We start from the raw sequence: 27,198 nt of genomic DNA, 5'->3' as shown, positions 1-27,198 counted from the left end.
GGAGCCACGTGCGGCAGCGGTGGCCCCAGGTGCGGGAGGATGAGTTCCCAGAGGGGGAACGTGGCCCGCTCGCGGCCCCAGAGACATCAGAACTCGCGAGTCTTCAAAAATGACAAGTATGACACAAGCGCCCAGCGCAAGGTACGGAGCGGCCGGGCCGAGGGGCAGGCGCTGCTAGGGCCCCTGCGCCGAGGGCTTCCCCCGGCAGAGCGCTGAAGCGCCTCCGTGATCCCGGGCCGTCTGCAGAGCCAGCCCCTACGGGAGCTGACGAGCGGGCCCGACGGCGGGATGAGGCGCGCCCCGGTGTCGGGCGGGGCGGAAGTGGGGAACTTGAGCAGGGGTGCACGTGAGGTGCTGCGGCAAGCCCGTCACGTGCCCGTCCACTGGACGTGCAGAGCAATCGTCGTTAACGTGCGATAAACAGCAGTTAAACCTCTAACCCGAGCACGGGCGATCGGGGAAGCGCTTGTTTGTGCTGGGCGGCTGGGGAGTGGGTGGGGTGCTGCTGGGAACCCCATAGCTGATAACTGTGGGTTGGGGGCCGAGGAGGTGGCGCGTTGTTTGTACAAGGGAGGTTTAGGGTTATGGGCAGCTGCCTGACAAGTTGAAACCACTAATAACTTCAACTGGCATCATTAAAAACCAGGCATGGGGCTGAACGCTCTCTCCAGCCCGCTAATAGGGGAGGGGATAGATAGCTCCTGGTCTCCGCTTCAGCTGCTTTTGGCCTTCAGTTCTCAGCGTGTTGGCTCAGTATCAACCTGCCTAAACGGGAATGTAAAGGGGCCTTGTGTCAGCCTAGCTTACGCCAAAATGTAGGGTTTGTGTAATAATACTGTTATAGCTCAAGGTCTCAGCACTTTAGAAACATATGCCTTAATTTATTAACACCACCTCTGGAAGCTAGGTAGATATCCCCATTTTACAGGTGGGAAATTTTGCCATTAGATCATTTACTTGTTTGTTACAGATGCAGACCAAAGTCTTTGAATGATTTCTGAACTTTGTGAGTGGCTCTGGCCTACTTAAGTCGCATAAAACCATGCAAGAGTCACAGGTTTGCTTAATGCTGAACTGACAAACTTCTTGTTTGGGATTTACTTTCAGTTTTAGAATTAATTCAAAACAAAAACTCATGTACATGTGTCAGAGTAATAGCCGTGTTAGTCTGTATTTGCAAAAAGAAAAGGAGTACTTGTGGCACCTTAGAGACTAACCAGTTTATTTGAGCATAAGTTTTCGTGAGCTACAGCTCACTTCATCGGATGCATACATGTGTGTACACCTCTGTAACAGAACACTGAATCAAACATTCAGATGGACCCTGATCATTATAACCTGACAGTTTCACACAGCTCTAGTTCACCACCCTGCAATAAATATTTAACTACTCATAACTAATTTCATTGACATTTATATAAAAACTGTTTCCTTATGATTTTTTGTAGTTACTGGTTATATACACATGTAACATTTCAATTGTTTGTAGTAATTTTTGAGTTGTGCAGCACTGAGCACCTTAATTAGGATTGTTTATTTTGATGATGATGTTGATCTTCTAGATAATGCATGGACTGAGAATCAACAATCTGAATTCTGGTCTTGACTGTTATTAAACTTGTTTGTGCCAGTGCATCACAACCAAAATATGCTGGCTCAAAAACAAAACTGGCTACTCTAATCTCTTTCTCTAAACCAGCAGTTCTCAAACTATGGGGTGGACTTCCCAAGAGAGGCGCAAACTGTGTGCTGTCTTTTTTAATTTAAAAAAAAAAAAAAAACCAGCTCTGGCTGTCAGCCCCAGGTGGTTGGGGCTTGTGCAGAAAGTCTGTGCACACCTGGGAGGCAGGGATAAAGGGGACAGCTAGAGCCCTGCCACCTCAGGCTCTCCTCCCTCTCCCATTCCCTCATTGGGAGGCAGCCCGGCCTCAGGTTTTCCTTCCCCGCCCCCTCAATCCCTCACCTGAAGGCAGTGTGTCTCCAGCTGTTAGCTCCTGGGGTGGCAACAGCAGCAGAGAAATAAGGATGGCAATAGGGTGCTAAGTTTGTTGTGAAAAGTGATATTGACTCTTCACATTGCCACCCTTACTTCGATGCTGCTGCTGGCATGGTGCTGCCTTCAGAGCTGGGTGCCCAGCCAGCAGCTGCTGCTCTCTGCTCTGCCTTCAGATCTGGGTGGTGGTACTTGTGTGAGGAGAGGGGTGTAAATGACTACAGACACAAAGGGGTGGGGGGATGATCAAATAACTTTGAGAACTACTGCTCTAAACTGAAGTTAATTAATATAGAGTTGTAAAAAAAAAATCATTACTAATTTCTGGTGGCATTAAGAACAAAGGATTTATATTTCTTGTCAATATCTCAAGCCTACTTAAATGAATGGATTTTGGAAAGGAAATAAGAAAAGGGAGATAATTAAATTAATACAAGGTGTTAGGTATAGTAGGTTGTAGGGAAAGCTCTGCAGGCAGTACAGGTGACTTTTCTGGGGCATCCAGCAGTTCTGACGATGATTGTTGGGGGGGGGGGGTGTCACTGCAGGAGTTGGGTGTACATTTTCCAGTTTGTCTAGGACACCAAAAATTCTAGAGAGCTAGACCTCAAGGAGTTCTGCACTAAACACAGTTTTAGGATCATTAGGAAAATTGTATTTGAATGTATGTCAAACATCTTTTTAATGTTTTCTAAAATTAAACTATATTTTATTAAAGTGGCAGATAAGTTACCCTTGTCACCAAAATCCCATGAACAAAGACTTATTCTTTCCAAAAACTTTTTAAAAAAGAAATTGGATTCATATTCCTGACCCATGCAACCTGTGAGCTGCTCCTTATTCATGTACATTTAGCCTATTATTATAGAACATTCACATATTGCAATAATGTATAGGCTCTAGAATTGCTTAAGTCTTCTGAATAAAGCACATTTTTCAGATCTGATTAATGTTCTGTTAATCATTTCTTGCTTCACCTTCCTTTGTTTTAGTGACATAGGCCCCAATTAATTAATCTCACCTCATATGGCAGGCATTCCATACCCCTATTAATTTTTGTTGTCCTTTTCTGAACCTTTTCCAATTCCAGTATATCTTTTTTGAGATGGGGCACCCACATCTGCACACAGTATTCAAGATGTGGGCATACCATGGATTTATATAGAGGCAATATGATATTTTCTGTCTTATTATCTATCCCTTTCTTAATGATTCCCAAAATTCTGTTCACTTTTTTGACTGCTGCTGCATATTGAGTGGATATTTTCAGAGAACTTTCCACAATGACTCCAGTTCTCTTTCTTGAGTGGTAATTAATTTAGACCCCATCATTTTATATGTATGGTTGGGATAATGTTTTCCAATGTTCATTACTTTGGATTTATCAACATTGAATTTCATCTGCCATTTTGTTGCCCAGTCATCCAGTTTTGAGAGATCCTTTTGTAGCTCTTTGCAGTGCCAACTTTCTTAAGTAGTTTTGTATCTGAAAATTTTGCCACCTCACTGTTTACCCCTTTGTCCAGATCGTTTATGAATATATTGTATAGGCCTGGTTCCACTACAGACCCTTGGGGGACACCACTATTTACCTCTCTCCATACTGAAAACTGATCATTTATTCCTACCTTTTGTGTCCTGTCTTTTAACCAATTACCAGTCTTATCTCATGACAGCTTACTTTGCTTAAGAGTCTTTGGTGAGGGACCTTGTCAAAAGCTTTCTGAAAATTTAAGTATACTGATGATTCTTTTCAGAGTAGCAGCTGTTAGTCTGTATCCGCAAAAAGCAAAGGAGTACTTGTGGCACCTTAGAGACTAACAAATATATTTGAGCATAAGCTTTCGTGAGCTACAGCTCACTTCATCGGATGCATCCGATGATTCTTTGGGACTCATCTCCAGCGAGGTTCAGATGACAGCAAGTCTGAGATGGGAACTTCCAGCTGTTACTTTGCCAACATGTAAATTTCTCGCTCACACTCGTTTTTCCTACAGAGAATGGCCTCTTAATCAGGTGATAGTCCACTTGATTATGACGACACCGGACTGGATAACAAAAGCCTGGAATGTAAAATGAAGTAAAGAGTAAGTCAAGCAGGGACAGGATAGACCATGCTGTCCAAGGATTGGTTCCTACACAGTGACCAACCCAAACCCAAAACATGTTATGCAATGTACAGTAAATGCAATGTAACATGTAAATGTATATAAAGGAAGAGTTTTGCTGTGTAACTTTAGATGAGTGATAGGTCTCACACCCACCCATATTCTTTTTCCTAATAAAGAATGGCTTCTTAATCAGGTGATAGTTCACTTGATTATGTTGACCCCTGACTGAGGTGCTGGCTAGCCTTTTGTCTCTGGGGAACTGGTTTCAAGCCGTTTTCCTAGGCTTGGAACATGTCTTATACAGTGGAATTTCATAACTTTACATACAGTGTTGCCATGCATTTTACCAGGGCAATAATATTCAGTAGATTCTGAATTTTCAGATGATACCTCATAAGGCATACTTTGTACAACATTTATCAGAGTCTTGTAAAAAAGGATGAAATTAAGGGTACGGCCTGTCACAGCAAGTAAATTGCTTGTTTGGATATTTATCCTTAGGTTAGCATGATTATTAAATAATAGTACAAATATCTAGATATTCAGGATGGGCACTCAAGAAAAATTTGAAGAAAAATAAATATTTTGGTTCTAGTTGTATTGAAGTCTACACTGACCTTTATTTTTTATGGTGCAGTCCTAATTATATAAAATGCAACCAATAACTGTCAGGAAGACCTTGAGAACTGCATCAAGCTATTTAAGGATATTTCACTGTGGGTAGAAATGAGGCAATATCAATACACCAAGTGGAGTTTGCCACTGTGTCACAATGTTCCTCTAACTTTTTACATCCATGTGTGGAATAAATTTTGTTATGTGCACCAATATGGAGGTGATGTGGGGTGGGGCCGAGGGGTTCAGAGTGTGGGAGGGGGCTCAGGGCTGGGGCAGAGGGTTGTGGAGTGGGGGGTGAGGGCTCTGGAGCAGAGAATTAGGATGCGGGGCCTGAGGGTTCCGGCTGGGGGTGTGGGCTCTGGGGTGGGGCTGGGAGTTTGGGGTGGAGGCTACCCTGGGGATGGGGGAGAAGCACCTCTCCCCACCTGTGCAGCCCTTGCTAGCCTGCTGCGCAGTTCAGAGGGAATTTAGGTGTTGACTATCTAATCAGATTAGATAAGCAAATATAGTTCATTTGGGACCTCACAGTTTGAGCTAAAGTGCCTAATCAGAACCCCAAATGCAACTGCTCTGCATTGTACAGTTGTGTATTTGATATTTTGAAATATAAGGTCAGAACCTTTCTTTGTGAATTGCTTTGTATTTATATTCTGGAATTAGTATTTTTTTTTTTTTCAAGATGGGATTAGGAAAAGTCTTCAACGTACACAATCTTACGTGTTTTTTTTTTTTTTTGGATGGCCAGGTGGTTCATCTCTGGAGTTGACATTGCATCTATGCAAACAGTATTCTAGTGGTGTGGTTCCAAGGTTACAATATATGAAGCACAGAATTATATCAGTCACACAAAATTAGACCACCTCATGCAAACATTGCTAGGACCTTTTGAAATATTGTATCTTTCCTTTAAATGCCTTAATGCTAGCTTGATAGAGATTTTATGAGCTGAGTTAATAAGTGTACTACATGTATTTGTAGGTAGATGACTTAATATTGATGACATGAATATTACTGAGGTCACCATTTCTAGAAACACATTTGACTTTATCGGAGTTTATGTGAATGTAATGTTCATTTAATATGTACTTACAAGTTTTTCCATAAAACTTGCAGATGTTAGACAATATATTTTAGGATACGTTTGTGAAAAATAGTGCTATTGGCATTAGCCGTTTAATGCCAGTTGTCCTTGGGTAGGAAGTGTGGCAGTGGGGAATGGAATGAGAAGTAGTAAACAAGGAAAATAGAGAAATACTGGGGGAAGTTATTGTTCTGGAGACAGCGACCCTTATCATTCACCGACCAGCAGGACTGCTGTCAGGAAAGCCAACCCGATTCCTGAAATGGCAAATGAGGTGGCTGAAGGTTGAATCACTTGAGATCTGATAAGAGATTAAACAGGCAGACCCAGTTTGTCAGATTTATTTGAAAATTATTTAGATTCTATGCATCTTCTAGTAAATCTCCCCCAAATACTCAGGTATTTTCATAGGCCAGTTATTAACTAAACCTTTAGCCACTCTCAAAAAGTAACCATATCAAACCGAACTCACAGAAAACTGGTCTGTTTATTTGAGCTGTTTTAGTAGCATGAAAATCCATCATTTAAACGTTTAAAGATTCAATATTCATCTTTTCAATCAATAGGGTATTATTTTCCTACCTATAAACTCCTCTCTCTTTAGTATAATACATATATATTTTCCATTGGGTGCTAAATAAGACCCCACCCCTTCAACTGGGTATCTGCCAGTGGGACCAGAAGTTTGCCTGCATTGATCCAGTTGCAGGATCAGGACGCAAATCTTGCTTGTCATTTTATAATTGAGCTCTCAATAGATGTGATCTGATTTGGTGTCCTTTATTTTCTGTTATTAGTACCTTAAATTGACATGGGACCAGTTTACACTTGGACAAATTTCTTGAATTAATCTTGTTACTGATGTGGTGTAAGTTTATATTGCTATCAACATTTAATATCCAGGTGTGTATGAAAGGAAAGCTGCTGCTGTTTTATACTACAACGTACTTTAGTTATGGCTAGCAAATGTACTATGAGACTCTGCCACTTATACACTACATAAATACTACAGTTCTTACTCAGAGTGTTACACATTCACATTCTTTGATTACATATTGAGAGTTTGTCACTGCTGTGCAATTTTTTGTTGTTGTGGACTGACTTTTTATCCTGAGTCTGCAGATTCTGTAGTGAAATTTTAGTGTGTATCTTTATTTATAGCTGTCTCCTATTTTAATTATGAAGGGTAGGGCTGTTAGTTTGCCTTTTGTGAGTTTTACTAGAGGATGTTAGTTTGAAGTCATTGTTTATAGTGGCATAGGAGAGAGTGGCTTGGGAATAGGTTGTGGTCTCAGTTGTGATTATATCTACTTCTGTTCTGTATCATGGGAACCACTGCCAGATGTAAAAACAAAAGGTTAAACTGAATTTTGCATAGCAATGAGTACATTACCTTTCAGAACCCATACCTGACACGTCAAACAGCTACCTGAGATTAATGCATACTGACAATTTGTTCCTTGCTACTGCACCCAATCTCAGATCAGCATTTTGTAGTGCACTTCAAGAATGCCTGCCCCCAACAACTTTCAGTTCTACTCTTTAAGGAAGTTGCTCTTCATTCTAAAGTTTAAAAGGGTATCCCCAGAATATCTGCTTGCTATAACTAATAAAATAGGGAGTGTACCCCAAAGAGGGCTATAATTTCATTGTCTCCACACTTTTTCCAAAGAGATGTGCCTGTATTAATCTACTCTTGCTCCTCCTCTTGATGTTTCTTCTCCCCTGCCCTTCATAATTTCCACATTGAGTCAATACTACTAGTGGGGGAAGGCTTTATCAAAAGATTGTTTTGTTTGGGTTTGAACACACTTATGGGTGTAATCAGTCTAATCACCTCTGCCAGAGCGTTCTTTAGCTGGTGACTACTACATTGCAAATGTTTCCTGCTCTGAGAAACTGACACGGACCAGTTAGCTATACTCACAGGGACACCACAACCTGTCTTTCTGGTTCATGAATGTGTCTGAAGCCATTGGGAGTTTTAGTCCATTAATAATCTTATAGGCAGCCAGTGGAGCTTGTAAAGTACCGAACAACGTTCACTCCTGCCTTTGTTGATCAATAAACATAGTACACAAATTTGAATTGCATTCAACCCCCTGCTTTAATAGAATAACTGAGTTAAACAATTGAAAATGGAAGAAGTCATTCCATGCTCACTGCTTCTGCGCATTGATGAAGGCCAGCGTGAGTCTGAGGCTTCATGGTGCAGTGATCAGATGCCCTCAGTTGACAGCAAGGTCACAGTTCTAGCATGGCTCTAGAATTTTTTGTTTTTAGCAGTATCTGAATTTTGGTTGTAGCTGATAAAAACCCTCCATACAAACAAAAAATATACTGCCCTCCATACAAACAAAAAATTGGTGTTTATCCAATAAATACTGGAAATGGTTATGTGTAGACAAGCCCTAAGATGCAAGTGATGTGTAGAGTCACAACGTGGACTACAGAGATGTGATTTCTAAAGCACACTAAATGTGTTGAATATTAGTTATTCTCTGTAGACCCTGCTGCCGCAAAGTAGATATTCCCAAATGCACTTCAACATAGTGCTGTTTGAAACAGCAGTAATGTTAAAGCACACAAGAGTATATTACGAAGACATTACTCAATACAGTACATAACTTCCAAAACCCTCTGATTTTTGGGCATCTACAGAAAACTTCAAAATTGCTAAAAAAAAATAACCCCCCAAAAGTGAAACTAACAAACCTCGAAAGCCAGAAGTCCTATAAATAACACATACAGTAGCTGGCAACTGCTCCCACATGTTTAGCTCTCTTGTGGTTCCACTCAACCCAGCCCTCTTACGGATTACTACATTTCACTTTGTCTGCTGCACAAACACAACAGGTTGGAATGGCATAGGAGATGCTGGCAAGGCATCAGAGGACAGGGGACAGACAGACTTACAAGCACAGGCAAGCTGCTATTCTCTTCCTTTTCTGTATCGGATTTGAAATTGCCCTTTTGATTTTCACAGCTTTGGATTGCTTCTGCCTTTCATGGACTGCAAATCCAGCTACACATCTGTGGGCTCACTTTGGTTTTATAATACAGGTCTCTTCTCTTTATTCATGTGTTTCACTGTAGGTCTGGTAGGGGTTTCCACTTGCGCTGCTCAGTCTGTTGAAAACGTTTTCCTGCCCCTATTCCAAACTACTTCTACTCTTTAAATCTGCTCTACTCAAAAAAAAAAAAAAAAAAAAAAAAAAGTGGTATTGTGTTTTAGGGACCCAAGGTGATAAAATTACTTTCTTGTTTAGGCATCATGCATTTATTTCCATAGTATTTTATCGTAAGTTGACTAAAAATATTTGAAAATTGTTAATGGTTATTAACAGTGGTCAGTTTTCCTGAGGTTTTTTTTTTTAAAAGCTTTGAATGGAGTATCAAATGTCAGAGAAATCACACACATGTTGAATGCCAATCTTAAATCCAAAAGAAAAAGGAATCTTCAAATATAATTAAATATTAATTATGCCAGTGAAGATGAGATAATTAGACAAATGTTAATGATACTTTAGCTATTAAGAAATTGGACTAGTTCTTCAAATTGTAAAGTGATTTGCTGCAAAACAAAATTCAATTGTATTAAATTTACATTACCCTTTATTAAAGGTTCTCATGTGTACTGTTCATTTTAAATAAAAATCACTGGTACTACTCAGTGCATGTCTTTGTGGGAGAGGACCTTAGATGGGAGCTCTGTAGTTTCATATTATTCAAGCATATGTTGCTGGAAATGCAGAAGATTGGGCATATGAGGCATAGCTTTTTTGTCATGTGAGCCAGTCACCTGATCTTAACTTAAGGTGAACTTTGGAGTTTCAGTGTAAAAAGGAAAAGTTAAACTGTGACTAATATGGGCAGGGCTGGGCACCCACTAATGAAGTGGAGGGATGGGGGAAGAGTTTATCTTTAACTGGTACGCCTGTGTTACTTGTATAAAACTAAATGTACTTCAGAAAAGAAAAAAATATATACAATACGCTGATTGCTTTCATTGCTGTATGCCAGTTGGTTTCTGCACGAACAGAGCTAATACAGGAAACGTGCTGCCAACAGGAAATGAGCATCATTCTTTTGTTTGGTAATTATAGTGTTCAGTGCTTTATGTCTCCATTAAAATGAACTCAGGGTTTCTCATAGCTTCACAAACAGGTATTTATCCATCAATTATGAATTATTTCCAACTAGTACTTGGAAAAGTATGTGTTCTTCAGCACTATTACATACATTGCAATTCTCTTGGGTATGGCCTTTTGCATTCCAAGTACATTACACATTGCTGAGCTGATCTTTGTCATCACTCCAGTAATAAATGTTTTTTTCCAGTACCAATCACAGCGTATTATTGGAAATTAGTGAAGTATCTGTAAGAGAGGCCGACTCCTTGTTTAAAAGTACACTGCTTAACAATAATGAGCTTCCTTCAACTCAGAAGTGTAGTGTTGTACCTCCATAACATACTAAAAATGGTTAACGATACTAAAATGCTCTGCCAAATTTTGTGTACATGCTCCAAAGCATGAAGGCACTACAGCTTCTCAATGAAACGGTTGTAAATAAAAAAACCCATGGATTGAACAATAGTGTTTTTCCCTAATCTTCCTAGAAATGGCTGAACTCTTAGTTGAAACTTTTTCAAAACATTCTGCCTTAGGCAAACACTCAGCATGGAAAACAGACTTATCGGTTTGTTTGGCAAAGTTGGAAGCATCTGAAAGCTAGGTCTTATAATGTGAAGTTTTGGGCAAACTTGACCATAAGTGGCGCTGCCTGCTCTACTAATATAATTAGTTTAGAATAAAAACCCACTATATTTTGAGACCAAGTTTTTATGTTTACTGTACTAAGGTGGAAAGTTAATCGTAGAATGAAGATAGATAAACTGCTTTTCAGAAATTTAAAAAGGCATTGTATATAATAGATACTTAAATACAAATATATTCCATGTTAAGAAAATAAGGGTTAGTTGCAGTTCCATTAAAGAGAATGGTGAAATGGATGTTGATTTAAGTTGAGCAGGATCAGGCCTGAAAAGCTTTAGTTAATCCAAACATGACAATTAGATGAATTGCTTAGATGTGTCCATTCTCCAATCATTTTATGCTGCAGTAGTTATTTGCATAATTTTAATTAAAACCTGTAGTATTTAAGTGTTTCTCATTTGCATAGGAACAATCCCTTCTAACTCCATGATATTATTTTCAGCTGTAATGGCAGATCCTGGGGGAAAGGCTGAGTTTAAGAACTGCCCTTCATGTGAGACAAATGTCTGTAAGGCTACTATACATAATACCTTTGATGCATTGGTGAGGAGCATTTACTCACCAGATGTTCAGTCCGCCTGAAGTTCACCACTTGGGCCTGCGAGGATCACAAGTAACCTCCAGTCTGTGAGGATGTAAGAAACTTACAGCTTCCAGGGTGGAGTTGGAGTGGCTCCAGTCCCTTTAAGTCCTGTTTTGGAGCATGTTAAAATCCAGTTCAGAGAGGGTTTTTTTGTTTTGAGGTGGTAGGGGGAGCATGGTCTGGGAAGCCAAGGATTTTTGGACTTGGTACAGAAAAGTTTTTCCATTTAAAAAAAAATAAAAAAAAAATTGAAAAGTAGAGGAAGAGGCATTGCCATCACTCCAAGTCCCCTTTTAAGAAGTTTAGAGGTAGCAATTCTAGGAGGGAATCAGCACTGAAGACTTGAGTGAATAGTTAGATATCATGGTTCAAAGTTTGTGTCTGGGGCAGCCTGAGACCAAGGAAAACAATGGATTAGATTTCATGGTGACTAAAAACATTAGCTTCTTGTCTACATTTGTTTAGATTACTTTTACTGCTGGTGGAGCTACCTCAGTCCAAAACAATCACCATGTATACAAATTTCCCAAAGTAAATAAGGCCTCAGGCAAAAGGAGGAGGAGATGAAGGTAAGGGTAGGGCCTCTAGGTCACATCTGTGATGTGTGGGAGAGCCAAGAATTGTACCCATCAGGAGGAGATATGAATAGTAATAAAATCGATTTTGGGTGTGAGGGAGTGCTCTCCAGTTGGTCAGTTGCAATGGAAGACTGAAGGGAAATAGCTGTCTGGGTCTTATTTCTCAACTTGTTTGCAGGAGTGTGGGAAAAATTGTTACTAAAGAGGTAGGGGTTATTATAGTGTAGAATATTTGCAAAAATATTCAAAACTACTAAGTAAATTGATTGGGCTTAAAGCAGGTAGGAAGGAAGGTAAGCTTCTTGTATTCAGGTAGAATAAAAATGGCTAAGGAGGTCAGAGAACTTAGAGTTGGTATTCCTGAAAGTGTGACGATTCAGTCGATAAAATAGACATGCACTCATCCTGAGGCTTATTAAAAGATTGAACAACCTATACTAAGGAAACTACTACTTTGCACTCTTAACGAGGACATCTATCTTAAGTAGGTAGGTATGGAAGATTAAATGATGAGTGTTAGAATACACAACTTACTCTACATATTTAATATTTTAACCCCACAGGTAAGGTGACTCATTACAACTTGTGCAACCTTACTTCAGTCCCACCTTGTGCATATGCATTATGATACATAATATCTAGTTACTAGGGTTGCCAGTTTTGGTTGGACATATTCCTGGAGGTTTCATCACATGATTAATCTTTAATTAAAGATTTATCTTCAATTCCTGGAGACTCCAGGACAATCCTGGACCGTTGGCAACCATACTAGTTACAGGATACTGTTTTTTCACAGAACCCTTGCCTTGCTCAGTGTGCAGGATGGACTGTGCTTTTGGGTTGAAGCAGAATTGTGTAGTAAAGGAGGCAGTTGTCTGTAAGAACCACGTCATGGTGCAGAAGTTGAAAGATATGAGAATGAGGTAGTGAAATGTCAGAAAAGGATAGTCTCATGCTTAAGGCAGTTAAACGTTGCCCTGGAGCACTGGATTTTATCCCTGAGTCTATCACAGAGTTCCTTTAGGATGCTTGGCAAATCATTTAAACTGAACTTTTCAGTTGGCCACAAATTGTATGTTACTCACTTTCTGGGTCACCTTGAGACATCTGGGGACAGATATACAGAAGTGGTGAGTTCTCACAATCATAGCTGGAGTCTGGCTTTGAACATATTAGAGTGCTATAAAAATGTTAAGTATGCTGGAAAAAAAAATCAGCGCATTGCCATCTTCAAATTAGACACCCCACCCCACCCCCCAAAAAAACAGTGGACTCTTGACTACTTTTGCCTTACTCTGCCTCAGTTCCCCAGCTATAAAAAGAATAATCCCAGTTACTTACCAGTGGGGTGTTGTGAAGATGAATTACTTTTTGTGATGCACTCAGCTACTATGTACGACTGCCACAGAAAACTTCAATGAGGAAATTAAAGACTTTGTATTAAGGATAAGGTGGATGGCATACATTAAGACCTACCCAGGGGCCACACATTTTATGTGAAGGATTTAAGGGGATGGGGAGTTGAATGACTATCCATTCACTGAATGAGGCAGCAGGTCCCATGGGAAAAAAGTGTCATTTAAGGACTGGATCAAAATGCATATGCACAGGCAATCTTAATTAGGGCATTTGCTAACTTTTGAGTGCTTGACATTGTAATATTAAAATGTAGAATTTGTTTGTGGTTTGAAAGAAGAAGTATACAAAATGTTAAATTGTGTAGTCCTAGAGTAGCTATTCTGATGACAGGCACTATAGCTAATATAATGGAACTTAATAGCTACTTATTTTATATATTGTGCCTATTACCAGGACAGCTACTCTAGGCCTACCTCATTTTAAAAATCATTACATGTGCATACACAGTTAGTGTTGTGAATTAACATAAATGGAGAAAAGGCATGTATACCTTGTGACTACTGGGATGAAACCAAGAGGCTAAATTGTATAAGTCTGTCACTTATGCCCATCTTTCCATTTTATAATGGTAACATCTTGGAACATAGAGACCCTGAAGTACCCAATTTTTACTTTAAAAACCCCAAAACAAGACAACACCAAAACCTTAAAATAGGCAGAGGACACAGGGAGATTGGGGAACAATTACTACATCTGAATTGCTTTATGAAATACTACTATTGCAAGAAATTCTTCAACATAGCATACCGCTTTTTATAACCTCACGTTTTTGGCATGATATACATTTATGTGAGAGAACAGTCATTTTCACGCTCTGTCTAAAGTAGGGCTGTTTTGGTGGGGCGGGGGCACACAATGGGTCTGGGGCTTCTTGGCACTATCACAGTAGAAACAACAATAGGATCCTTTTCACTCTGTTGGCAGAGGATGTGAAGAGTGAGAACTCTGCTCCAAGCTCTACTAGTGCGCTCTATGAAATAGAAGCAGGTAGAAAGAAAGGAGCCCAGGCTAGAGATACTGTTCCATAGCTCCACTGGGGAGACTGCTGGTGTGCTCTTCTGTTCCATCATGAGTAGATGCTTCTGAACTGTAATATTTAGAGGTGGTTCAATAGTCAATTGACTTTGTTGCCATTATTTCCAGTTTAATATAATTGAATATAGCAGTTGTCATTTAAATGGTTGCCATTGTCTCCTTTTGAAGCTGCTTACAGCAAACGTATGAAAACTATTCAAAAGCATAAGTGTTCAGTATTCTGAAAAAAACCTTAAATTTTTCATTGTTTTCTTCATATAGCTTGTAGCATTCATGGCTAATATAATTATCCACTCAAATATTTCAAACATGATATCTTACTCTTGTGTTTAGAAATAGTATTGACATTTTATTGAACATAAAAGATAAGAAAATCTGTGGTCAGTCTTTCATGGAGACTGGCTTCTATAATGAAACTGCTCATGAACAAGAAATAAGTAGCATACTTCTGTGTAATACCCATTATTCAGTCTCTCCATTTAAAAATATTAACAGATTTGATTTCTCAGTTCAGTTCTTAGTGGATTGATGTCATTACCAGAATTAATGTCATTGACAGTCCAAGGTGAAGGAATGAATATAAAGAATGTGCCTGATTCAGTCTAAGAAAGGGGAGCTGTTTAAGGAAGCCAAGGTTTCCTATGCCCTGGATAATTACTTTCTAGGGCAACCAGTGATGTTTCATGTGTACTGTATTCTCACCTAATTCAGTGAATAGGACAACTTTCTTTTGCAACATGTACCTATACTAAGCTTTCCCTTATCATGGAAACACTTCTCTAGTTCAACTGATTCATTCCTTCTTAAAAATGAAATTAAATGTGGAAGGAAAGCAGAAGGAACTTTTTATAGGAATGAAGTTCATAATATGGAAGACACTGTGTCCTCCTGATGGTATAAGATGTGGCACTTCCATTTCCTCTGTGCTTTTAGAAAAAAGTTTGAGGCTACCCACTTAATATACATTATCATTGCTAAAGCCTAATACAGTGTAAATTATAGGTATTAAACTTGTAACGGTCTTCAGTGAGCAAAGCTGGTCTCTCAAAATCCATTTCTGTACCAAACACATGCATTTTACTCTGAATGGAAGTACTCTGGCAACATTTACCTTTACTGATTCTTAGGAATGCTTGAAAGTGTTCAGTCTCTTTATTACTAACATAAGAACAGGTAAATAGATGAACTCCTTGTTCTTGCACTGCCATTAGAATACATCTTCCCCCAGTACTGTAGCTGCAGGATATCAAAAGATGATGGGTGGAATTACTTCATAAGAGGCTGGCTTTTTTTTTTAAACTAAACTGATGAATAGTTGCTAATTGGTTGGTTTATAAAAGATGACACTTCAAGCACAACTTTTTTTTTTTTTAGAAAATTAATGCAAAGCTTCATGATGGAGTGTGTCAGCACTGTAAGGAGGTCTTGGAGTGGCGTGTAAAATTCAGCAAATACAAACCACTGTCAAAACCGAAGAAATGGTGAGTCAACAATTACTTCACAGCTAATCACTGTATAATTTGTACACCTCTTTTGGGGGGTGTATTACCATTTTTGGAAATTTCATTTTCATGTGTAGAAGAGATATAATCCATATTGTATTGAGCTCTAAATTCAGTAGTCTGAAGTTCTAGGAAAGCTTATAATGTTTTTACTTTTTAAAAAAAATTTAAAAAGTGTGTTCTCTTAAAAATGCAAACCATTGGGTGTCTTTTTTTTTTAACTACATATATAGCACCTTTCATTAAAATACCTAAACAGCCTTACGCATCATAGTGCTTGTGAGGGACCTAATTATCCTAATCCTCTAAATAGACAAACCTGAGGCACAGAAACATAAGGGATTGTCCCAAGATTGCAAAGTCAGTCAGGGACAGGGAAACATCTCTATTTTTCCAGTACACAAGATAAACTGGGGGGGAAAGGGGTGGAATTTTTAACCAAATGAATTTATTTTTTCAATCTTGGACCCTATCTAACCTCATTCAGTACCACCAAATGAATAGGCATCTGACCGCTATTGGACAGGGGCCTAAAGAAACCCTTTTAGGGCTTAATTCCACTTTTTTAATGCAGGCAGAACTTTTGTTTGTAATCAGGTTTTAAAATAAAGTGTTTTGTTTCATAGGAATATATTGTATAAAATACAAATGGCCTCTATGCAGGTGACAAACCGTTTTCACTAGTAGATTTTTCTAGTCATTCATGGAGATGGAAGACCATTAAATCAACTTTATTTTCAAAAATTCTCTTCAGTAACTGAGATAGAATAGATGGTTCTGGCATTTATCAGATCTTCCTTATTCTCAACATATACAAATAAAGGCTGCCACTATTACAAACTGCTCCTTATAAATGGATGTCACTGAAGCTCTGTGAGGGTGCAGAGCTCAGCCTATGTAGATCTAATTGCAGGATCAGGCCAAAATATATAATTTTAGCTAATAGAATGCTTACTGATGTGCAGGTCACATTAAACAGATTAAAAGAAAAAGGAATGTGTTAAGAATATTTTTGGTGGAGTTGCACTGATGTGTGTTATTATGGGGGAACATTTAAGATTACAGTAACTAAATTCAGTTAAAACAAATTCTTTTGTTTTAATTTTCCAAAACTGACATTTAAAAGGTTAGAGAAATATGATAGTTCAGTCAATTAGTTAACATATTTCTTTAATATTACATATGAGATTGGCATATACATAGGACTTTATTATTACGGAAAGTAGTCTTCTCCCACTTTGGGGCCTATGAAACAATTAGACTTGTTATTGGAAAGTTTTAAGAATTAATTGAACATTCCAATTTGCTAACTAGCCAATCATTCTAATATTTTCCTTCTTAATAGCGTGAAGTGCCTCCAAAAGACTGTAAAGGATTCTTACCATATTATTTGCAGATCTTGTGCTTGTGAATTAGAAGTGTGCGCTAAATGTGGAAAGAAAGAAGAAATTGTAGTTCCGTAAGTACTTCTCAGAAAGTTTGATTACATACCTGCACTAGTTGTATCTCATGCATTCTTTTAACAAAATAGGTTTGGAAATTTTCATTGTTCTGTTGTATTTCAGGGCACATTTCCTTATGTTAGTATGCGCCTTAAGTAATCGGGACAGGATTCAGTAGAAGACAGCAACCTCAGTCCTACAGAAATCAGGGGTGAAACTCCCATTGTCATTAGTGGGAATGAGATCAGACCCAATAAGACTTTATTTTAAGTTGCAAAGGGTAATTGCATATACTTTGGAACTAAGCCCTCTAAAATGGACTAAAGTTAATTACCATAAAATATGCACAAGCTAATTTATTGTTTGAATTTAATTTGTCGTCTGATTATTCAGTATTACAGTAAGCAGAAAAAAGAAACCAAACAAGGGTTGATAGAGAACATAGCAACTATGCTATTTAGTGTTTTTATTGCTCGGGCCAGCAGTTTCCCTTTACTGAGCATCATGTATTAATTTGCTGGTATGTGGCTTATGGCAAGCAACAGTTGATTAGATAGATAGAAGATAGATGGATAGATCTGTCGTCCCCGTGTTCCCCCCCCATAGAGTGGTTTTATTTTTATTAAAACCACAAAACCAAAAGTTCCCCCTGCTCCACTCCCAGTTTAATAATTAGATCCTGAAAGTCTGTCAAATAAGACTTCTGTGTTTCCTTTTAGGATCAGTAAAGGACCAGAGAAGACGGAGAATGAGACTACTGGAAATTGCCAAAGAACGCTCAGTAGAAGAGATGAGTCAGAGGAAAGTGATGAACTGGATTTTGATATTGACTTAGATGGCATGGATGATAAGAATCCTGACCTGCTCGAGGAACATTTTAAAAATATGAAGTTTGAAAGGACAGACGTCTGAAACTGTTCCTGTAGAATCTTATATGAAAGGCTAAAGTTCTAGTCAGGAGACTGTACAACTGAAGAAAAAAGTCAAAGTGATACCTACCTAGTATTTCCACGAGGACAGTTCAGTCTGACATTTGAGTGCTTGACACACTGCTAATATAAATGTTCCATTTTATATTTGAATTTTATCACAAATCTTTATGCAAGAGTGGTATTCCGCAAGAAAAAATTGTCAATTTCTGGTATACAGGGAGTTATGGAGCCTTTCCACTTCCAGGTCACTGGTTTTAAAAATCATCCTGATCGGAAATGTCTGTCATGTGGTGACTATTCTGTTGTTTGTGCAAAGTGAGTTACAGATCTCAGGCCAAAGTATTATGGACAAATGGCCCTAGCACAGGAAGGAAAGGTAAACTGTCAAAAATAGTGCTAATGAATGAGTCTAGACACTAAGCTACTTTCTTAGTCATGTTAATATGCTCCAGAACAGGGTTCTGTGGAGTACTACCACTACCCCCACACTTACTGCTCATCTCTTGTGCGTAAATAGAGGATCTGTATCCTGTTAAGGTACCTCTCGTAAGCAATAGTACTTCCAACTGAAGTCATGTCATTAACATTTAAAATGTTGAGTGACAAGTTTGTATCTTTAGAAGATTCTCGGTGTGTAAAGACCACAGGCCTATTGTTTTTGGTTAGGGTATAGTTTCACACAACTGATTTTTCCTTTGAGCTGTATTTCTAATTCAGTTTGCGTTATGATTTGAGAAATAAATAAATAGTGTCCTCTAGTGACAGTCACATATAACTGCATTTATTTTTCAGCTGCACTATTGCCAGGTTTGAACTCTAATCTAGTTCACGCGTGTGTTTTTGTAGGAACAGCCTTTCTGAAATTAAAGCAAATCAGTTTTCTACATTATGGAGAAATAACTAACTATAAAATATGGACTAGAACATCTTAATGGGGAATGCTTAACTAAATTTATTGGACTAGAATAACCCTTTTATTACTTGAATTCAGTAGCACCTCTTGGTTGTATGCTTTGCACCCGGAAATACTGCTGGAATTAGCAAGTGTTTCATCTGCTATGGCAATAGATTCCAAGGCCAGAAGGGACAAAGTATTAACCACAATTTTTACACTAGAGAGCATTTAAATTAACCACATATGGCTCATTATAGAATTGCCCAGTTCTAAGGGACCTTGCTCAGTGTACACAACTGACCTACCAAACAAAGTGCCATCCCAGATGCCCTGTCCGATTATAGTAGCAGTGAGCCAGAGGTTGAACTTTCTCACACCCCACTTGGAAAGTTAAGAGGTGGAGCCCAAAGCATGTGTGGTTTTTTTAGCCCACGTAAGGCAATAAGGGCTGGCTCCCAGTAGGTGGGAACTACTACCATGGATTTTTTTTAGCCAAGCAATTGCTATAGAATCTAAATTGTAAAAGAAATTGCATGCAGGCTGCCAGGGAGCGCTGAGCATAGAAAGGGCAAAAAATGAGGAATAAAGAGCAGCAGCATTCAGAACCAACCTATTCTGTGTGGCCAACCACATTATATTGTATGGAAACATTTCCCAGCCTTGTAGAAGATTCTCTTCCCTAACTTGAAGATTCTGTTTAAACAATAGTTTAAATTTGCATTTAAACACAAGTAAGAGAGGAAGTAGTAGTATAAAGGGAGAAATGCTTTTAAAAGCTCCGAGTGCTTTGGAGACTGCATTGTCCTCCTCAGTAGGGAAGTGAGACTTACTGGATTGGATAGTAACTTCTGGCGAGCTAGTCAGTGTGGCCATGACACCTTCTGGTGGGGGGTTGGGAAGGGGGGCAGAAATGAGAAGACAGTAAAAGCAGGTATTTTATTTGGCTCTATAAACAGAAAGTAGATAGTCCCTCCATACCTGTGCTGGAGTCAGAAGACAGGATACTGGACACTAAAGCATATATGTGGGGTGTTGGTAAGGAGTAGGTTATTGTAGTTCTTATCCAGTTTTGATGCAGAAACTAATTGCAAAACTTGTAATTATTAAATTGGAGAAGGAGATGAGCTTTTTTGTTATATATGGAACTCCACACTGGATTCCAAAAAATGTTTTGAGGAAAGTAGGAGAATTGCATGGAAAAGGAGAAAAGTTGGGAGAGACATAAAAAGACTTCCATGCAAGGAGAGGTTGAAAGGATTAGGGGATGATAGATATCCCAGTGCAAAAATGACAAGGGGTTTGGAGAAGGTAAAATAGGTGCTCCTTCATAACACAAGTCTGACAGTCCCAGGCAAAATAATGGAATGGCTCATGTGGCACTGTTAAAGAAGGGTAATATAATTAATGTCAATCAACATGGGTTTGTGGGAAATAGTTCTTGTAATCTCATGCAAAAAAAAAGAGAGGATTCAAAGAAAAGCCAGGAGAATGATTAAAGGATTGGAAGATATGCTCTCTCATGAGTGAGCTCCTTGAGTCTATTTAGCTTGTCATTCCCATAACTGTTTGCTAAGATCCCTATAAAGGTACTTATAGAGTGAACAGAATTTTGATGAAGGGTCTTCAAACTATCAGAGATAATATAGTCCAGGGGCTGGAAGTTGAAGCTAGACAGACAAATTTTAGACTGGAAATAAGGTGCAGAATTTTAACAGTAAGGGTAATTAACCATTGCAGCAACTTGCAAAGGGTTGTGATGGATTCTCCATCATTCAAAATTCTTAAAATCAAGACTCCTGAAGATGCGCTTACCTGAATCATACCTATTGAACTTGAAGCAGGAAACTCCTATGGCCTGTGTTGTGCAGGAGGAGAGACTAGGCTATCATTTCTGGTGTTAAAGTCTGATACTAGCCACTCAGAATACAAGACTAGATGAATGTCTGGTCTGTTCCAGTAAGATAGTTCCTGTCTTACCTAGTATTCCTGCAAATATGCATATACTGTTTCTCGATGGTTGTATATAGATATGTACGGGGGTTTAAACTTTGTCTTGACCACAGAGGAAATACTTTGATGCTGGACAATTTTTTTTATTGCACTTTGCACAAGCACCACTGCTAACAATCACAAGACTGATTGCCTCATGCAAAAGATCACTTGGGGCCTGATCCTGAGTTGTGCTGAATTCAGGAGCCAGGCTCATTTGATGATTAGCATCAGGTTTGGATAAAGTAGTGTGAGAATTAATCATACACTCTGACTTCATAACTCCAGCAGCTGGAGTTATGAAGATGCCCTGTAGTTAATTTGTCTGCAGTAAAAAAACCATGTTTTTAAACGCAGCTACATAAAGTTGTCTTTAAGAGGATATTCTGTAGTGTGTGTGTTGCATTTGAAAATCTGGAGATCGTAATTGCATGTTTTGACATGACTAACTCCCATTTACTTTACATATCTTATAGCAGGAGAAAAAGAAATCTTAAGCATCTAGGACAGTAAAATATGAGGTATTTGCTGGGGTTAAACTTAAGAGTGCCTGTTTCAGATACATGTGAAGTATGAGCTCTTTTCTGAATTCAGTCAAGAACACTAGTGTAATAGGCAACTCCGCTGACGTGAATGGAATTACTTCTAGTGGTCTCACACTGGTATCTGGTAGCTGAATCAGGCCCTGTGGAAGAGGTTTTAAGTCAGGACTCAGTCTAGGGGATGAAGGGCTAAGACAGCTTTAAGCCACTTTGCACCCTCTGAACCTGGGCTTCTTCCAGAGCTGGAGAGACCGAGGGCCTGCCTAAATTATGCTGGGAGCGTCTAAGATACAGCAGCCTTCTTAGGCCTTCTGGATTGCAGACTGGGATGTGTGTTACACTACATAAGGAGTGTATACACTCCTTAGGTGTCCCTCTGCCACTCTGGCATGCCCCCTATACCAGGTGTATTATGGAAGTCTTATGGCTGTCTTTCACAATGCACACACTAGGGGGATATTCCCTATAGTTTTTAAGGGCCCTTTATTCTGCTCTGACCCATTTACCCAGCATAAAAAGAGACCAGACTGAGTGTGAGAATCTTTCACTGAACTTCATATACATAGTGGGCGAGTAACAGAACATGAAGCTGTATCTACTGTCAGTAACCTTTTTAAAGAAAAAAAACAAAAAACACAGTTTGAAAATGTGTTTCAAAGCCAAGGCACTAATACTTACTTTATTTTCTGTTCCACTAGAGCTCTTTCATGTAATGGTTTTACAAATAAACTACAAACTCTGTAGTTTTTAAGAAAAATATTCAGCACACAGTGATATTTGAAGACTGTGTGGCAGAAGTGGAAAACAGATTTGAAACTTTTGATGTACAGTCTAATGGGAAATGAGTAGATGGTGTTTGAAGCCTGGGCTATAGGTCAAACCACACTGTTGTCAGAGGACGTCCCTCCATTGACAGCACTGACGTCTGCTTCAGTATGACACTGCCTTCCTTCCTGCTCGCTGACGGCAATACAGGTATAGAGAAAACAAGGATTTGAAAACCCCCTAGTTTTCATAGGTAATTTGAAATTAATTACAGAATACGGTTTTTTGAAATGGAAACAAGGAAGTTCATTGGATATGAATTTCACTCAGGAGAGTGATTTAAGTATGACAAAACATCCTTTCAGTAAGCAACAGTATTGTTGGGAAAAAACTTACTAATGGTCTGGCCCTTTAGCCTAAGGTGAGGGGAAATCCTGAAGTTGTAGGAAAGTACGTCATGGAACTGGCAGTCTCCACAAGATTGAGAATTAGTGGAAGGTTTCTGCTCTTGTGGTGACAGCCTATGGGACAAGCCCCGGTGAGCCGATGGGTGATGGACAGGGCAAAACAAGAATACAAAAAAAAAAAGAGGACTTGTTCTTTAGTTCTACTTCTTTCAGACATTTAACTGATTTATGGTTGGGAAGCTACATTTGACTCTCACCTAGGCCATACCATCTGACATACATTGTTACACTGAGGCCTTTTTTACACCATTGCCAGCACTGATTTCATTGCACTAGTGTTGAAAGTGTGGGGAGTTGCTATTTAGACAGCTTTGGCAACCATTTTCCATGCCTTGTTGATTAGACTTGCCTAGAATGGGGGTTTATTGATAATGGTGTGAAAACTGCCACAACCAAAGCTATCATGCTTCAGTTCCCAAAATTGCTATCCACAGTATAAAAATTCCTTATGGTAGACATGATCTGAAAAGTTACCACTTCACTCTAGGCGAGACTAACAGGATAGATACATTTACATCAAAATCATCATTTCAAAGTCTTGTAAAGAAAAAGTAAACCAGACTAATTGCCATGTTAGTCTAGACTGAAGTATGAATTGAGTACATTGAAGCAAGAGTCTCTAAAAATGCAGTTTTCCTAGGAGTTGGATTCTTTGTAAAGAAATTGTTTAGTTGAAGGGAGGGAGGCAGGCAACTGGTTATACCTGGATATTTCCAGGTATAACACACCATTATGGGGCTCCAAGTAAATTTAGACAAGGATGCAAAGAAGGGGAGAAATACACTCTCCTCTTTGAAGTGCAAGTCTTGTGCAAGACCTCTGAAGTGACCAGATTAGGATTACAAAAGAAGGGACAGTCTTCAGATTTTTTCTATGGCAGTTGTGTCTAGGTACCTACACATGGAGATAATTTTGTGATGGCAGCTATGCCTCACATTAATTTATACTCATGTCACTGATCCATAAGATCTGTGCCACACTACATTTTAAGTAGTCCCTTGGAGGAACCTCTTCTGTGTAACAGACTCCCCCAGAGTTGGCCATGTGGCCTCAATGGCTCCAAGACAGCCTCTGGGCACCAGCACTGCTGTTTCACACAGTGAGCTCTGTCCAGTGGTTCTGCTGAGCTAGACTCCTGGTCAGAGACTTTTGCCCCTTTTCAGGGGCCAGTGCATCTCACTAAGTATTTGTAGTGAGATCAGGCAGCCTTCTCAAGACATAAGAATGGCTATACTGGGTCAGACCAAAGGTCCATCCAACCCAGTATCCTGTCTACTGACAGTGGCCAGTGCCAGGTGCCCCACAGGGAGTGAACCTAACAGGTACTGATCTAGTGATCTCTCTCCTGCCATCCATCTCCACCCTCTGACAAACAGAGGCTGGGGACACCATTCCTTACCCATCCTGGCTAATAGCCATTAATGGACTTAACCTCCATGAATTTATCCAGTTCTCTTTTAAACCCTGTTATAGTCCTAGCCTTCACAACCTCCTCAGGCAAGGAGTTCCACAGGTTGACTGTGCACTGAGTGAAGAACTTCTTCCTTTTGTTTTAAACCTGCTACCCATTAATTTCATTTGGTGGTCCCTACTTCTTATATTATGGGAACAAGTAAATAACTTTTCCTTATTCACTTTCTCCACACCACTCATGATTTTATATACCTCTATCATATCCCCCCTTAGTCTCCTCTTTTCCAAGCCGAAAAGTCCTAGCCTCTTTAATCTCTCCTCATATGGGACCCATTCCTAATCATTTTAGTTGCCCTTTTCTGAACCTTTTCTAATGCCAGTATGTCTTTTTTTGAGATGAGGGGATCACATCTGTATGCAGTATTCAAGATGTGGGTGTACCATGGATTTATATAAGGGCAATACAATACTCTCCTTCTTATTCTTTATCCCTTTAATGATTCCTAACATCCTGTTTGCTTTTTTGACTGCCGCTGCACACTGCATGGACGTCTTCAGAGAACTATCCACAATGACTAAGATCTTTCTCTTGATTAGTTGTAGCTAAATTAGCCCCCATCATATTGTGTATATATAGTTAAGGTTATTTTTTTCCAATGTGCATTACTTTACATTTATCCACATGAAATTTCATTTGCCATTTTCTTGCCCAATCGCTTAGTTTTGTGAGATCTTTTTGAAGTTCTTCACAGTCTGCTTTGGTCTTAACTATCTTGAGCAGTTTAGTATTGTCTGCAAACTTTGCCACCTCACTTTCTCCAGATCATTTATGAATAAGTTGATTAGGATTGGTCCTAGGACTGACCCTTGGGGAACACTACTAGTTACCCCTCTCCATTCTGAAAATTTACCATTTATTCCTAACCTTTGTTCCTTGTCTTTTAACCAGTTCTCAGTCCATGAAAGGATTTTCCCTTTTATCCCATGACAACTTAATTTACGCAAGAGCCTTTGGTGAGGGACCTTGTCAAAGGCTTTCTGGAAATCTAAATACACTATGTCCTTTGGATCCCCCTTGTCCACATGTTTGTTGACCCCCCTCAAAGAGCTCTAATAGATTAGTAAGACATGATCTCCCTTTACAGAAACTATGTTGACTTTTGCGAAACAATTTACGCTCTGTGTCTGGCAATTTTATTTTTTACTATTGTTTCAACTAATTTGCCTGGTACTGATGTTAGACTTACCAGTCTGTAATTGCCAGGATCACCTCTAGAGCCCTTCTTAAATATTGGTCTTACATTAGCTATCTTCCTGTCATTGGGCACAGTAGCTGATTTAAAGGACAGGTTACAAACCATAGTTAATAGTTCTGCAATTTCACATTTGAGTTCTTTCAGAACTCTTGGGTGAATGCCATCTGGTCCCAGTGACTTGTTACTGTTAAGTTTCTCAATTAAATTTCAAAACCTCCTCTAGTGACACTTCAATCTGTGACAATTCCTCAAATTTGTCACCTACAAAAGACGGCTCAGGTTTGGGAATCTCCCTAACATACTCAGCCGTGAAGACTGAAGCAAATTCATTTAGTTTCTCTGCAATTACTATCGTCTTTAAGTGCTCCTTTTGTATCTTGATCGTCCAGAGGCCCCACTGGTTGTTTAGCAGGCTTCCTGCTTCTGATGTACTTAAACATTTTGTTATTACCTTTTGAGTTTTTGGCTAGCTGTTCCTCAAACTCCTTTTTGGCTTTTCTTATTATATTTTTACATTTGTCAGTGTTTATGCTCCTTTCTATTTACCTCACTAGGATTTGACTTTCACTTTTTAAAAGATGCCTTTTTATCTCTCACTGCTTCTTTTACATGGTTAAGCCAAGCCACGGTGGCTCTTTTATAGGGTATGTCAACACTACGAAATTAGGTCGAATTTATAGAAGTCGGTTTTTTAGAAATCGGTTTTATATATTCGAGTGTATGTGTCCCCACAGAAAATGCTCTAAGTGCATTAAGTGCATTAACTCGGCGGAGTGCTTCCACAGTACCGAGGCTAAAGTCGACTTCCAGAGCATTGCACTGTGGGTAGCTATCCCACAGTTCCCGCAGTCTCCGCTGCCCATTGGAATTCCTGGTTGAGATCCCAATGCCCAATGGGGCTAAAACATTGTTGCGGGTGGTTCTGGGTACATATCGTCAGGCCCCCATTCCCTCCCTCCCTCCGTGAAAGCAAGGGCAGACAATCGTTTCGCGCCTTTTTTCCTGAATTACCTGTACAGATGCCATACCACGGCAAGCATGGAGCCTGCTCAGCTCACTGTCACCGTATGTCTCCTGGGTACTGGCAGACGTGGTACTGCATTGCTACACAGCAGCAACAACCCATTGCCTTGTGGCAGCAGATGGTGCAATAGGACTGGTAGCCGTCATCGTCATGTCCGAGGTGCTCCTGGTCGCCTGTGTGAGGTCGATCAGGAGCGCCTGGGCAGACATGGGCGCAGGGACTAAATTTGGAGTGACTTGATCAAGTCACTCTCTTTAGTCTTGCAGTCAGTCCTATTGAACCATCTTATGGTGAGCAGGCAGGTGATACGGATTGCTAGCAGTCCTATTGCATCATCTTCTGCCGGGCAGGCAAGAGATGAGGATGGCTAGCAGTCCTATTGTACCATCTTCTGCCGAGCAGCCATGAGATGTGGATGGCATGCAGTCCTTCTGCACCGTCTGCTGCCAGCCAAAGATGTAAAAGATAGATGGAGTGTATCAAAACAAAAAATAGACCAGATTTGTTTTGTTCTCATTTGCAACCCTCCCCCTCACCCCCCGTCTAGGGGACTCATTCCTCTAGGTCACACTACAGTCACTCACAGAGAAGGTGCAGCGAGGTAAATCTAGCCATGTATCAATCAGAGGCCAGACTAACCTCCTTGTTCCAATAAGAACAATAACTTAGGTGCACCATTTCTTATTGGAACCCTCCGTGAAGTCCTGCCTGAAATACTCCTTGATGTAAAGCCACCCCCTTTGTTGATTTTAGCTCCCTGTAAGCCAACCCTGCA

At 39.6% G+C, this 27,198-nt stretch overlaps 1 protein-coding gene across 2 annotated transcripts; it reads left to right on the top strand.

Annotated features, from left to right (window-relative positions):
* Positions 1–3: 3 nt before the first annotated feature.
* On the top strand, positions 4–21,338 carry C5H9orf85 (chromosome 5 C9orf85 homolog). Of its 2 annotated transcripts, XM_077817584.1 has the most exons (5): positions 20–141; positions 971–1,057; positions 15,571–15,677; positions 17,044–17,157; positions 17,860–21,338. In XM_077817584.1, the coding sequence occupies exons 2-5, from the start codon at positions 1,043–1,045 to the stop codon at positions 18,050–18,052; spliced, it is 429 nt and encodes a 142-aa protein (XP_077673710.1). In that variant the 5' UTR covers positions 20–141; positions 971–1,042; the 3' UTR covers positions 18,053–21,338. The 2 variants fall into 2 exon arrangements, with proteins under 2 accessions (XP_077673709.1, XP_077673710.1); XM_077817583.1 differs by lacking the exon at positions 971–1,057 and having other exon boundaries at positions 4–141.
* Positions 21,339–27,198: the final 5,860 nt, after the last annotated feature.

Source organism: Eretmochelys imbricata, chromosome 5, assembly GCF_965152235.1.
Source record: "Eretmochelys imbricata isolate rEreImb1 chromosome 5, rEreImb1.hap1, whole genome shotgun sequence".
NCBI classification, from domain to species: Eukaryota; Metazoa; Chordata; order Testudines; family Cheloniidae; genus Eretmochelys; species Eretmochelys imbricata.
Note: the sequence above shows the minus strand (reverse complement) of the source record. Positions and strands in the feature narration are given on the sequence as shown.